Source organism: Zingiber officinale, chromosome 7B (genome assembly GCF_018446385.1).
Source record: "Zingiber officinale cultivar Zhangliang chromosome 7B, Zo_v1.1, whole genome shotgun sequence".
NCBI lineage: Eukaryota > Viridiplantae > Streptophyta > Magnoliopsida > Zingiberales > Zingiberaceae > Zingiber > Zingiber officinale.
This window is the reverse complement of record NC_055999.1, coordinates 120,521,724-120,535,427: the sequence shown is the minus strand read 5'-3', so window position 1 is coordinate 120,535,427 and position 13,704 is coordinate 120,521,724. Positions and strand designations below refer to the sequence as shown.

Sequence of the window (13,704 nt, the reverse complement as noted above, 5' to 3'; positions counted from 1 at the left end):
AAAATATTTTAAAAAATATATCCTTCCAAAAAGAATATCTGAGATTTGGAAATATTTAAAAGAAATCCCTTTTCTGCTGAGATATTTAAAATTAGTAAATATTTAGAAAGAAATATATCACTCCCAAATATCTCTGCCAATGTTTATGCCATGTGGGAAGAACTTACTAAATTCGGTCAAAATTATTCCCTATTAAAGAATCCCTTAGACGTCCTCTGTGAAATTGTTCCACCTTCCTCGCGAACAAATCCCTCCACGTCTGCTTCTGCGAAATACCTCTACGCTATTGAAACGTAACAACTGCGGAGAAACACCGGAACTGGGCATTCTAAGGTTCCTACTTTGGATATCTTCCGGAGGAATGGATTGGTCTTCGGTTTTCAGCAAGCGCCGAGCTGATTCCACCCCGCATTCGCCTCCACCTCCTCCGGCGGGGAAGTTGGAAGTGGAGAAGCCCTTGTACGAGAAGCGCGTACGTCTCCACAAGAGGGCTAGGGACACGAGCACTTCTAGTGAGCAGGTAGATCCCTCACTTTCTCTTCTCATTATGTTTTGTCTTGTTGAGCGATCATTTTGATTAGGTTCTCATGATCTCGTGCAAAAGGACCGATCTTTTTCTTTCCTTCCCCATCTTGGCAGAGACGGATTTACCTTAGGCTCGTCTTGGGCTATAGCCTAGCCTAATTTTTTTTTTACATGTTTAATCATTTATTTCAAATCACAAAAAGTGCCATAGAAAATAAAAACAAAAATCTTGCTTTCATTTATCCCGATCAAATCTTGCATGAAAAAGATTTTGCATTAATTATTCCTACCTCATATCTTATTTAAATTTAATCGGGTATTTTTATTATTATTATTTTAAATTTAAAACGTTACTAAAAAGGATTTTTTATAATTATATATTTTTATTATATTAATGAAAAAATTTCTTTTAAAAAATCCTAATATATAAATAAATCAATCCTTTATTATTTATAATCCGATCAATCTCAATTAAATTTATCAAAAATAATTTTTAAAGAATATGAAATATAGGTAAAAAATATGAGTAGAATATAAAAGAATAAATAAGAAAAAATTATTAAGTCAAATTAATTATATATATTAAAATAAATAAATCTCGTTAGGTGTGAAATAAAATATATATATATATATATATATATTGAAAAAAAAATATTCTACTCATTTTAGTGCAAAGATAGGATTGTCCTGTACTCTAATCCAATTCAAAAAATAAACTATATTGGCTTAATCACTTATTAAATATCTCAAATTCCATATAAATATAAAGTTTTTTATTTTTAAAGAACAGAGATACATTCAAATCTCCTCTATAATATTTCTTTGATATTTAAAATTGAAAAATATTTTAAAAAATATATCCTTCCAAAAAGAATATTTGGGATTAGGAAATATTTAAAAGAAATCCCTTTTCTGCCGAGATATTTAAAATTAGGAAATATTTCGAAAGAAATATATCTCTCCCAAATATCTCTGCCAATGTATATGCCACATGGGAAAAACTTACTAAATTCGGTCAAAATTATTCCCTATTAAAGAATCCCTTCGACGTCTTCTGTGAAATTATTCCACCTTCCTCGCGAACAAATACCTCCACGTCTGCTTCTGCGAAATACCTCTACGCTATCGAAGCGTAAAAGCTGCGGAGAAGCAGCGGAACTGGGCGTTCTAAAGTTCCTACTTTGGATATCTTTCGGTGGAATGGATTGGTCTTCGGTTTCCAGCAAGCGTCGAGCTGATTCAACCCCGCACTCGGCTCCACCTCCTCCGGCGGGGAAGTTGGAAGTGGAGGAGCCCTTGTACGAGAAGCGCGTACGTCTTCACAAGAGGGCCAGGGACACGAGCACTTCTAGTGAGCAGGTAGATCCCTCACTTTCTCTTCTCATTATGTTTTGTCTCGTTGAACGATCATTTTAATTAGGTTCTCATGATCTCGTGCAAAAGGACCGATCTTTTTCTTTCCTTCCCCATCTTGGCAGAGACAGATTTACCTTAGGCCTGTCCTGGGCTATAGCCGAGCCTAAATTTTTTTTTTTTTTACATGTTTAATCATCTATTTTAAATCACAAAAAGTGCCATAGAAAATAAAAACAAAAATCTTGCTTTCATTTATCCCGATCAAATCTTGCATGAAAAAGATTTTGCATTAATTATCCATACCTCATATCTTATTTAAATTTAATTTTAAATTTAAAACGTTACTAAAAAGGATTTTTTATAATTATATATTTTTATTATATTAATGAAAAAATTTCTTTTCAAAAATCCTAATATATAAATAAATCAATCCTATATTATTTATAGTCCGATCAATCTCAATTAAATTTATCAAAAATAATTTTTAATGAATTTGAAATATAGGTAAAAAATATGAGTAGAATATAAAAGAATAAATAAGAAAAAATTATTAAGTCAAATTAATTATATATATTAAAATAAATAAATCTCGTTACGTGTGAAATAAAATATATATATATTTATATTGAAAAAAAAATATTCTACTCATTTTAGCGCAAAGATAGGATTGTCCTGTACTCTAATCCAATTCAAAAAATAAACTATATTTTATAATCTATAATTTGACATAAAAAATTATTATTTTTTAATTGTATTTGATACTTAATTCATTTTTCGACACTCAAAGTTTAGCGTTGTCCTTCTCTTATTTCTAGATATGTCCTTGCATCTTGGTACACTTTCTAAGTAAGGATCTGTGTCGTTTGAAAAGAGGTAATACCAGCTCCTGATACTACCTTGTTGCAGGTTGTGTACAACAATTTGTTTGGGGAACCTGAACCGTTGGGTCTTCGCCTCCGGAAGAGTCCGTCGATTCATATGACGCTTTCTCAGTAAAAGGCAGGTAAAAATTTATGCGTCACTAGCTCGAAGGGCTCGAAAGTTGGTGTAAAATCAAACTCAGCTTCTTCGAGCTCATTGAGCAAGATCAAAGCTTCGCATTTTCATGCGTCATTATTGAGGATTGGGACATGGGAGGTGAGGATTTTATAAGGAAAAATTTGATGGTTTACGTAAATGATACGTCTCTCTTTCCTGTTATTATTTGTATGTTCTTGTGGAAGTTTTTGTCTATGCATTATTCTGGTTTTATATTCTTGTATTTGCAATCTATTCAATCTTTCTGTTTTTAGCAGAATTTTTCTGGTCAACCTTTTCCTCCTATTTGTGTTTGTAACTTTCTGTGATACGGTCCACCAAAAAGAAAAATGATGAGCAATTTTACTTGCCTTTATTTCTGGGTTTCACTTACAATTATCAACTAGGGATCTGCCATTGGAACATAGTTTATTTCGAGTCATTGTCTTTTTTTCCTTGAAGGTGCATTTCATGAATTCTTTATGGGTGATCTAGTGCATTCTAATTCTCATATGTTTTTGTCAAGTAATCCTTTACCAAATTGGTTAACTTTGTGGAGAAGTTCACTATGTTCTATTGGCAAACAGTTTGTGACTAGATATGAAGGAGATTTAATGGCAAAATGTTACTTCGCCAAACGTAAACTTCTATGGGAATTTCTCGAAGGTGGCGTGAAGAACAAGATTGAGTTTCATTGGTCCGGCATTACTGCAATTAAGGCAGTATTTTTTGACGGTGGCCATGGGGCTTTGGATATTGTGGTAAGATTTATTTTTTCTCAATTTGTGTTGGTATATATTGGTCATTTCTTACTGGTAACATGTTGGCAATTGTTTATTAGTTGGCAAGACCACCTCTTTTCTTCCGAGAGATTGATCCTCAACCAAGGAAGCATATACAGTGGCAAGCAACTCAGGATTTTACCAATGGACAAGCACATATACACAGGTAGATGTAAATTATATTTTCCCACATCTTATGAAATTCACCTCTTTTGTTGCAAGCTGACACAAAATCTAAGCTTTCGGAGTGATATTATCATTTAATCTGTGGTTTCTTGTTATTGGCATTTCAATAAAAAATAATTAGATTTTATTTTCAGTATATATTTTTTTGAAGTCTATTGTAAGCCTTTGCCTTTTGAATATTGTAGTTGCTTCCTTCTTGTCAATTGTTTAAATTTGATTAAATTAGTTAAACTATACCTTTTTATGAATATTATTAATATTAAGTTTTATATGATGATCTACAATGTAAAGCATATCCTTTTTGATAACCTGACTGCATGTTACCTTGACCTATTTTAACTAAGCTTTATGTGATATAACAAATTTTGCAGTATGGTATATATATGTTTGTTGCCTATCTCAAATTGTTTGAAACATAGATAAATCAAAATTTTACATATTCGGTTTTGTCTATATTGTAACTTTCACCAAATGTATGTTGCAGGAGGCATCTACTTCAATGTCCCCAGACCTCGTTGAGCAAGAATTTTGAGAAACTTATCAATTGTGATCCTCATTTGAAGCTACTTAGTCAGCAACCTGATATTATATTAGAATCACCTTACTTTGATCCACTACTTAATCAACAACCTGATATTATATTAGAATCGCCTTATTTTGATCCGCTACTTTGTCAACAACCTGATATTATATTAGAATCGCCTTACTTTGATCCGCTACTTAGTCAGCAACCTGATATTATATTAGAATCGCCTTACTTTGATCCGCTATTTAGTCAGCAACCTGATATTATATTAAAATCACCTTACTTGGATCCTCAGTACTCGGATATTTTATTAGCATCGCCTTACTTTGATCCTCAGTACTCAGTTTTGGATGGTCAAAGTGATTTTAAAAGTCATATCAATGATGTTATTAAGGATGATTCTAAAACCACTTTCTCCGGCTTTTACGAACCTGGTCCCCCTTGTGCAACATCATCAATCTCCAATAAGACGGAAACACAAGATTCTTTCTGGAGGACACCTGCTTTTGATTCACAATGCACTCCTTCACCATGCTCAGGTAATAATATTAGCTCCAACTGTATCACCTTTCAATAATTCATCTATCCAGAAACTGTTGGGAGTACTAAACTTTATCTACGACTAAAGCTGAGGAGCTGGCTTCCGGAAACACATCATTGCTTTGCGACGCTCTATTCGACGAGGACTTTATATCAAAACTCCTTGACTTTGATTTCCAGCCTCCTTCTGCTGCTTCTGATGAACAATCCAACATCCCGAAGGTCAATTCCCGTTGCTGCCTGCTCCAGCAAGATACAGTGGCCGGTATGACGGTAAATGCCCAACTGAATGATCAGGATTGCAGTGCTGACGATGCACAAGCTGGTGCTGGATCCTACGATGAATCGTATTCAACACCAGAGGCCGAACAATCATTATTGGAATTTATGAAGATTCCTCGAATAGCCTCGTTTCCACGAGTTCTTTCTCAATCCTACTTGACGTAGAAAAAAAAATCAGATAAATCTCCTGCTCGTTATTTCTTGTACATATTTTAAGGAAAATTATTGTTTTGCTTTCTTTAGACTACGTGAGCTTCAACTTTTTATGATTGAATATATATATATATATATCATTGTGCTACTTTTTATGATTGAATATATATATATCATTGTCCTATTAGATGCTCTGGCAACTCCTGCTCAATGGCCGCAAGGCCAAGCTCTCCTTTGGAACCGCTGTGAGCTCTATTATATTGCAAGCTGTTTTAATTGGTCGAATAATATTTGTTTTTATATATATGCATGCATGTAATGAAGTTGTTTTTGACTCAGTTTGACAAGTCTTATTCTCAACCATAAATCCCCCAATTCACAAGTGTTACGATTACGTTTCGTTTTTCAAAAATAAAAAAACAAAAAAACTAATACTTATCTCTGGAAAAAAACTTTCATCCCATAGCCACTTCGCACTAAAAAACCCAATCATTTAAGGCCGACGAGTTTTGTAATAAAAACATATATAAATTGTTACTACTTAGTAACTAATAAATATTTCATGGTCAATCAGCAACAAAAATATTTTGTGGCAAATCAACAATGGAAAATATTTCATTACTAAATTTGTTGCAATTCAAAATAAATATTTCTTGTAAAATCAGGGATGAATAAATCATTCGTTGTAATTTTTTCATCGATTTTGCAATGAACACGGAATTCATCACAGATTTTGCAATGAATCTAAAATTAGTCGTAAATTTTGCAACGAATCTAGAATTTATCGTAGATTTTACAACAATATAGAATTCGTGGCAAATATTATTACATGAATTATTATTAAGAAGTTACGATGAAATAGGGATTCATCATGAATTTGCAACGAATAAATAGATTCATTGCAAAGTTTTAATTTTAAGAAAAATAGCTTGAAGTCGGTTAATTGATCGAGAGAGCTTGGAATGAGGTTAAACCAATTCCTATATATTTATATATTTCTCCTTATTATATCTATCCGTTCAAACATAAATTTGACTCAATATATTTTTGTTTGGTGATTTTTTTAAATATGAATTATATTTTTCAGATACATTAGTATTGAAAAAATCAATAAAAAAAATATATTAGGTCAAAATTTTTTTTGAAGATATCTATACAATCGGGATAATGATATGAATATATCAGAACTGATTTCATCTCATTCCGAACTCTTTAGGTCAATTAATTGACTTCGGAGAATTTTTGAGTTTTTTTTTAAAAGTAGCCCATTTGCAACGAATCTAAAGCGAGGATCCAATGCAAATTTGCTATTTTTTAAAAAATTAAATTTAAAATAAAAATTATCCGAAGCCGGTTAATGAACCTAGAGAGTTCAGAATGAGATGAAATTAATTCCCATGTGTTCATCTATTTCTCTTGATTACGTAGATATCCGAAAAAAAAATGTTGAGCCAATATATTTTTTTCATACCTAAATCGATTAGATAAATTTAAAGTATAAGTTAGAGCATATTATAAGAGTCCAATAGATGATGTCAGCATCTCCAATAAATGCCTTCTTTGTACCGCTCTTAATACCAATTACTCTCCTTATTTATTCATTCTTACGGCAGGTGAAAAAATTTTATGGTACCGAATCAATCATCCAGACTCAATGTTACTCAACTTGATTAATCATCTTAATACCAATAGCTCTATTGAATATGTCATATTAGTCAACTATTTGCGGGCCGACCGTCCATGTGAACGGTTAGCTCATGTTGAAATTCATATATTTTGGACTAGTTAAAACAAAATTAAAACTTGATAAAAAAATAATAATTTTATATTTTTATTAATCGTGTTTTAATTTGAGTCATATTAATAATAGATACTAGCTAATGGACTTATTTGAAAGTGTTGTCCCATGCCTTGTTGTCTGTTTTAATGGCTAATAGTCACTCATGATTTATCTTTTCCGTATTGATTTAGGGACGAATTAGAGGAGGTGTTGAGGACGAGTGAATCGCTTTTTATGCCATATGAGTTCGAGATGGAATCCAATGGGTTATTGGAAGGATTCATTGAGAATTTATATATATGGCATAGGCCACATTTGTATGAATAGAGATTATGGGTAGGTAATCAATATAATTATTTGTAATATCGTTTGTATCATGACACACCATTTTTTTTATTTTTATATTAATTTTTAATTTTTATATTTGTTAAAAAAAAAAAGAACAGACCAATATGAGATAAGAAATATATATAATATTAAAATATTTTGTAATTAATATTTTTTAAAAATTTAATTATATAAATGGTTAAATATGAAGAAAAGATAAGAAATATATTCATCCTTTCCGAGAGTCGAGGCTATGGATGCTGGTGGACGTAGCGCTCCTGTTGATTGTTGGTGGGCTCCGAGTCAGAGAGACCTGCAACGACAACAACGTCAGTGCCAAGTCAGGGAGGGATTCCCCAGCGATGGCTCTCTGACACTCAAGTCAGTCTCCGGCGGTGTATAAGCGAGGAAGCACAGTAACAGTAGCTACAGTAAAAAATGTGCATACCTCCGTTGAAACTTGGGGTCCTTTATATAGGGCTCCGAAGGCTCATGTGCACGCTCCTCGAGGTGCGCATGCTTCTCAAAACTTACCCTGAAAAGACATGTCAGGAAAGCGTCTCTGACACCATATTTCAATGACCCAAGCATATCTCTGACATGACAGTAGAAGCTTCTGTCGTACGATCCTCTGCCCGTCCATACCGTCAACCATGTCATTTGTTGGTGGCACGAATTCCTACGAGGATGTCGACTGATCCTCCTTTTGTCTATTAGTAGACCGATAGGGACAACCGCTCGGCCAGCCCTTAGCCGTTCGGGTGGTCTAGCATTTTGGCCGAGCGGAGTGGCCACTCGACCAATCATTCCACTGTCCGAGTTTCATTGTATGTTGCGATCCCTTTTCACCAGTCCCAGGGTTAAATGTAAGTCCGAGCGAGCTGACCGCTCGACGTATGTCTTGTTTTGAGCATCGGAAGCTCGGTGTCTAGCCGAGCTATGGTGATATCTGATCGGTACTTCTTTATCCCGGTCGAGCGAGTGAGTTGTCCAACCGACCAGCGACACATGGACGTTGACCGCCTAGACCTTGACTTCCACGATGGTCAAGACCCTCTGAGGGGTGGACCCTTATCACCGGATCATATATATAATGAAAAGAGTGAAATTTATAAAAAAAAATTGTTGAAAGGGTTTTTGATAATTGAGAGATGTATGATTTTTTTTTTTAACTTTTAACGTGAAACAGATGTGCTAATGAAAAAACTCTCCTAAAATATCAATTACTATGGATGCTCTTATAAACACTTTTTTTGAAAAATTGTAAATATTTTATTTAATTAGGATCCTTATTAGCTAGGATTTTTTTTTTTTTTGCTTATAAGGATGTTTAGTTGGCTTGAGAATGATAGTGTGTCATAATATGATAAAAGATCAATTCTCGACGAGTATATATATTCTCATGGGAAAAAAATTCCTTCCATCCTCTAGATATTTAGCAGTCGGATATAAGTTAACTCCATAATTTATCTCTCTCTAATCACTCGGTTGTCGACTATAAATTAACCGTGATGTGACTTAATTGTTTACATTTAAGTTTTCTTCACTGTTTTTTGCTTCTTGTTTTTTTCCTTTTCTTTTGGGTTGATGTAGAAGAGTTGTCTTGCTTGAGTAGTGTGTATGTTCAAAATGTTTAATGGTAACTTCTTCCCGGCCCGTTGATCGGTTGACCATCGCATTCACAAGCTAAGAGTAAAGTACTCTCTTTTACGGTCTATAGTGACTAAAAAGACTCCGCCACCTTAATTTGTTAGTCCGTTTGTGACTAGATATGAAGGTGATTTAGTGGCAAAATGTTACTTCGCCAAACGTAAACTTCTATGAGAATTTCTCGAAGGTGGCTTGAAGAGCAAGATTGAGTTTCATTGGTTCGACATTACTGCAATTAAGGCAGTATTTTTTGAAGGTGGCCATGGGGCTTTGGATATTGTGGTAAGATTTATTTTTTCTCAATTTGTGTTGGTATATATTGTCCATTTCTTACTGGTAACATGTTGGCAATTGTTTATTAGTTGGCAAGACCACCTCTTTTCTTCCGAAGGATTGATCCTCAACCAAGGAAGCATATACAATTGCAAGCAACTCAAGATTTTACCAATGGCCAAGCATAAATACACAGTTAGATGTAAATTATATTTTCCCGCATCTTATGAAATTCACCTCTTTTGTTGCAAGCTGGCACAAAATCTAAGCTTTGGGAGTGATATTATCATTTAATCTGTGGTTCTTGTTATTGGTATTTCAATAAAAAATAATCAGATTTTATTTTCAGTATATATTTTTTTGGAGTCTATTATTGTAAGCCTTTGCCTTTTGAATATTGTAGTTGCTTCCTTCTTGTCAATTGTTTAAATTTGATTAAATTAGTTAAACTATATCTTTTTATGAATATTATTAATATTAAGTATTATATGATGATCTACAATGTAAAGCATATCCTTTGTGATAACCTGACTGCATGTTACCTTGACCTATTTAAACTAAGCTTGATGTGATATAACAAATTTTGCCAGAAGATATATATGTTTGTTGCTTATCTCAAATTGTTTGAAACATAGATCAATCAAAATTTTCCATATTCGGTTGTGTCTATATTGTAACTTTCACCAAATGTATGCTGCATGAGGCATCTACTTCAATGTCCTCAAACCTCGTTGAGCAAGAATTTTGAGAAACTTATCAACTGTGATCCTCATTTGAAGCTACTTAGTCAGCAACCTGATATTATATTAGAATCACCTTACTTTGATCCGCTACTTAATCATCAACCTGATATTATATTAGAATCGCCTTATTTTGATCCGCTACTTAGTCAGCAACCTGATATTATATTAGAATCGCCTTACTTTGATCCGCTACTTAGTCAGCAACCTGATATTATATTAGAATCGCCTTACTTTGATCCTCAGTACTCTGATATTATATTAGCATCGCCTTACTTTGATCCTCAGTACTCAATTTTGGAAGGTCAAAGTGATTTTAAAAGTCATATCTATGATGTTATTAAGGATGATTCGAGAACCACTTTCTCCGACTTTTACGAACCTGGTCCCCCTTGTGCAACATAATCAATCTCCAATAAGACGGAAACACAAGATTCTTTCTGGAGGACACCTGCTTTTGATTCACAATACACTCCTTCACTATGCTCAAGTAATAATATTAGCTCCAACTGCATCATCTTTCAAGAATTCATCTATCCAGAAACTGTTGAGACTAAACTTTATCTACGACTAAAGTTGAGGAGCTGGCTTCAAAAAACACACCATTGCCTTGTGACGCTCTATTCAACAAAGAGGACTTTATATTACAATTCCTTGACATTGATTCTCAGTCTCCTTCTGCTGCTTCTGATGAACAATCTATCATCCCAAAGGTCAATTCCCGTTGCTGCCCGCTCCCGCAAGATACAGTGGCCAGTATGACGATAAATGCCCAACTGAATGATCAGGACGGCAGTGCTGACGATGCACAAGCTGGTGCTAGATCCTACGATGAATCTTATTCAACACGAGAGGTCGAACAATCATTCTTGGAATTTATGAGGATTCCTCGAATAGCCTCATTTCCACGAGTTCTTTCTGAATCTTACTTGACGTAGAAAAAAAAAATCAGATAAATCTCCTGCCGGTTATTTCTTGTACATATATTAAGGAACATTATTGTTTTGCTTTCTTTAGACTACGTGAGCTTCAAGTTTTTATGATTGAATATATATATATCATTGTCCTATTAGATGCTCTGGCAACTCGAAAGATATTTTTATATCTTTCTACCCATAGGATGATCAAATTTGAAAGAATCAAAATAACTCCTCTCGATGACTTAAAATTGTGATTGTAATAAACTGGCTACAAGATGATCAATTCCATAATCTTTAGTGTGGATTCTAAAGAACTGTTATTGCCGATCGAATGCAGCGGTTGATGTCTCCCCGTTTGCATAATTAAAATAAAAAAATATATATATTTTTTAATGATTTCGGAACAGATGCTGCTCAGAAAGGGCCAAACAAGAAGAGGCAATCAATGCTGCGGCTGGCAGACCCAGTGCAGGCTGGTCAACAAGTCGGAGTGCATCGCCCTTCCTCTGCCGGAGCTCCTCCAGCATATCGTATGCCACCTCCGACCGCCCCTCCCTGCACATCTCCTCCAGCAAGGTCCGGTAGGTCAGAATGTCTGGTTCTCCAGCATGTCGAATACCACCTCGACCGTCGCCTCTAGCCGCCGCTCCAGCGACAGGCTGCAGATCACCGCCATGTATTTAGTCGCTGTGGGCACTAGTGCCTTCAACCTCTTCTCCATCCACCCCTTCTGGCAAAGCCCCTGCACGATGTAACCGTAGGAGCATGGCGAGATCAGAGTCCGATTGCGCACGAATGGCTTCGGCTACGTCATTGGAGGTGAACCCCGGCCGGAGGCGGTCGATCCATGAGTCAAATTGCTTCTCGAGGGGAGTACGCGACCGAGCATCGAAGCTAGGGCTAGAATTAGGTGTGAGTGAAGAGGCATCGTAGAAATGGCGAGAGAGGGGGAGTAGGAGTGTAACACCCCACCCTCCTCACTACTAGTCTGCGAGGGCGGAGCGCTACTGGACTACTAACTTTACTAAACTATCCTTGTTCACATATTGATAGTAATTCCTAATACTCTCGGAGAACTCAAAACATACAATTAACTAGCAGCGGAAGACTAAATGACTCATCTAATACATTCTTAATAAATGACAATCTTAATAAATTCTTATACTAGGTCCCAAGGCTTCTATAGTCCAGGAATCACACATCCATCCGCATCTCCTTGTCGTCTTCCTTTGCTATAACTTTTCCTTTCCTGTATCTGCAGTAAGAGGAAATGCAATCTATAAGCAAAATGCTTAGTAAGCACTATCTAACTCACAAAAACTCGATATGCATGTACATATATCTATAACATGGACTAACTGAATGCTTACTAAAGACCACTTATGTTCATCCAATAGTAAAGGAAACAAACATACTGAAATGCTAAACATGTAAAGCTACTCATGCTCTTCTAAGAGAAAAGAACAGTAAGCTAGTCTAAATAACATGCTAGAATAAAAGAAAACTCAACTTGCTGATTTTAAAACAAAGTGAAGCTTAATTCATTTGTTCTAAACTTATTCTTTTATCTCACTTGTTTAAAACTTATCCTTTAATACTTTTATACTTATGTAAAAACTACTTGTTCAAAAGCTTATACTTATAATACTTCAAAATAGTAATCAACTTCTCTTGGGCCCAGGCATAGTACCATCTTATGCGCGTTCCCTAATAGGTTGGGGTAGCGAGCCACCAATCCTAAAAGAGCAGACCTCGGTCTACCAGGGCCAAGACCTCGGAATTGGACACCTAGATTTGTTTAACGACAACCTCGGAAGTCGGGTACTAGCCTCTTCAAAGTAAAATATCTTATTATCTTAATTACTTCTTCTTTAAATGCCTTGGCATTTTAACGAGCACCTTGTGTGCCAAAATTCCTAAAGTCTTGACTTTGGGATCTACTTAAGGCCTTGGCCTTTTTCTTTCTTTTCTTTATCTTTCTTATACTTGTTAATACCTCTAATAAAAGAATGCTTCTTTAAAAACTGAAATGTTTAAACAAATTCTAACTTTGAAATGCATAAACAAAAAATCTGCATACTATGCTAATCAAAATTCTGCATACTATACTAATCAAGATTCTGCATTCTATGCTACACTATTTCTACATACTATGCAAACATAAATTCTGCACTATAATACTTAACCAAACTGCACTATAATCTTTTTTGTTAAAAACTGCACTATAAGTTCCACCAAAAATCTGTACTACAAGTTCCACCAAAAATCTGCACTATAAATTTCACCCAAAATCTGCACTACAAGTTCCACCAAAAATCTGCACTATAAACTTTAAAGAAATCTGCACTACAAGCTCTAAAGAAATCTGCTCTAAAGAAATCTGCATTTTAAGCTCTAAGAAATATGCACTACAAACTTAATTAAAATCTGCACTATAAGCTTACATAAAAATCTGAACTGTAAGCTTAATTAAAATCTGCACTATAGGCTTAATTAAAAATCTGCACTATAAGCTTAAATAAAAATCTGCTCTATAAGCTTAATTAAAAATCTGCACTATAAGCTTAATTAAAATCTGCACTATAGGCTTAATTAAAATCTGCACTATAAGTCTATATAAAAATCTGCACTATAAGCTTAATTAAAA

General features: G+C 34.6%; 1 protein-coding gene across 1 annotated transcript; it reads left to right on the top strand.

Annotated features, from left to right (window-relative positions):
* Positions 1-10,095: 10,095 nt before the first annotated feature.
* LOC122004781 lies at positions 10,096-11,075 on the top strand. The gene is made up of 2 exons (XM_042559616.1): positions 10,096-10,447; positions 10,714-11,075. Exons 1-2 carry the CDS (start codon positions 10,096-10,098, stop codon positions 11,073-11,075), a joined length of 714 nt encoding a protein of 237 aa, XP_042415550.1.
* The last annotated feature ends 2,629 nt before the right edge of the window (positions 11,076-13,704 follow it).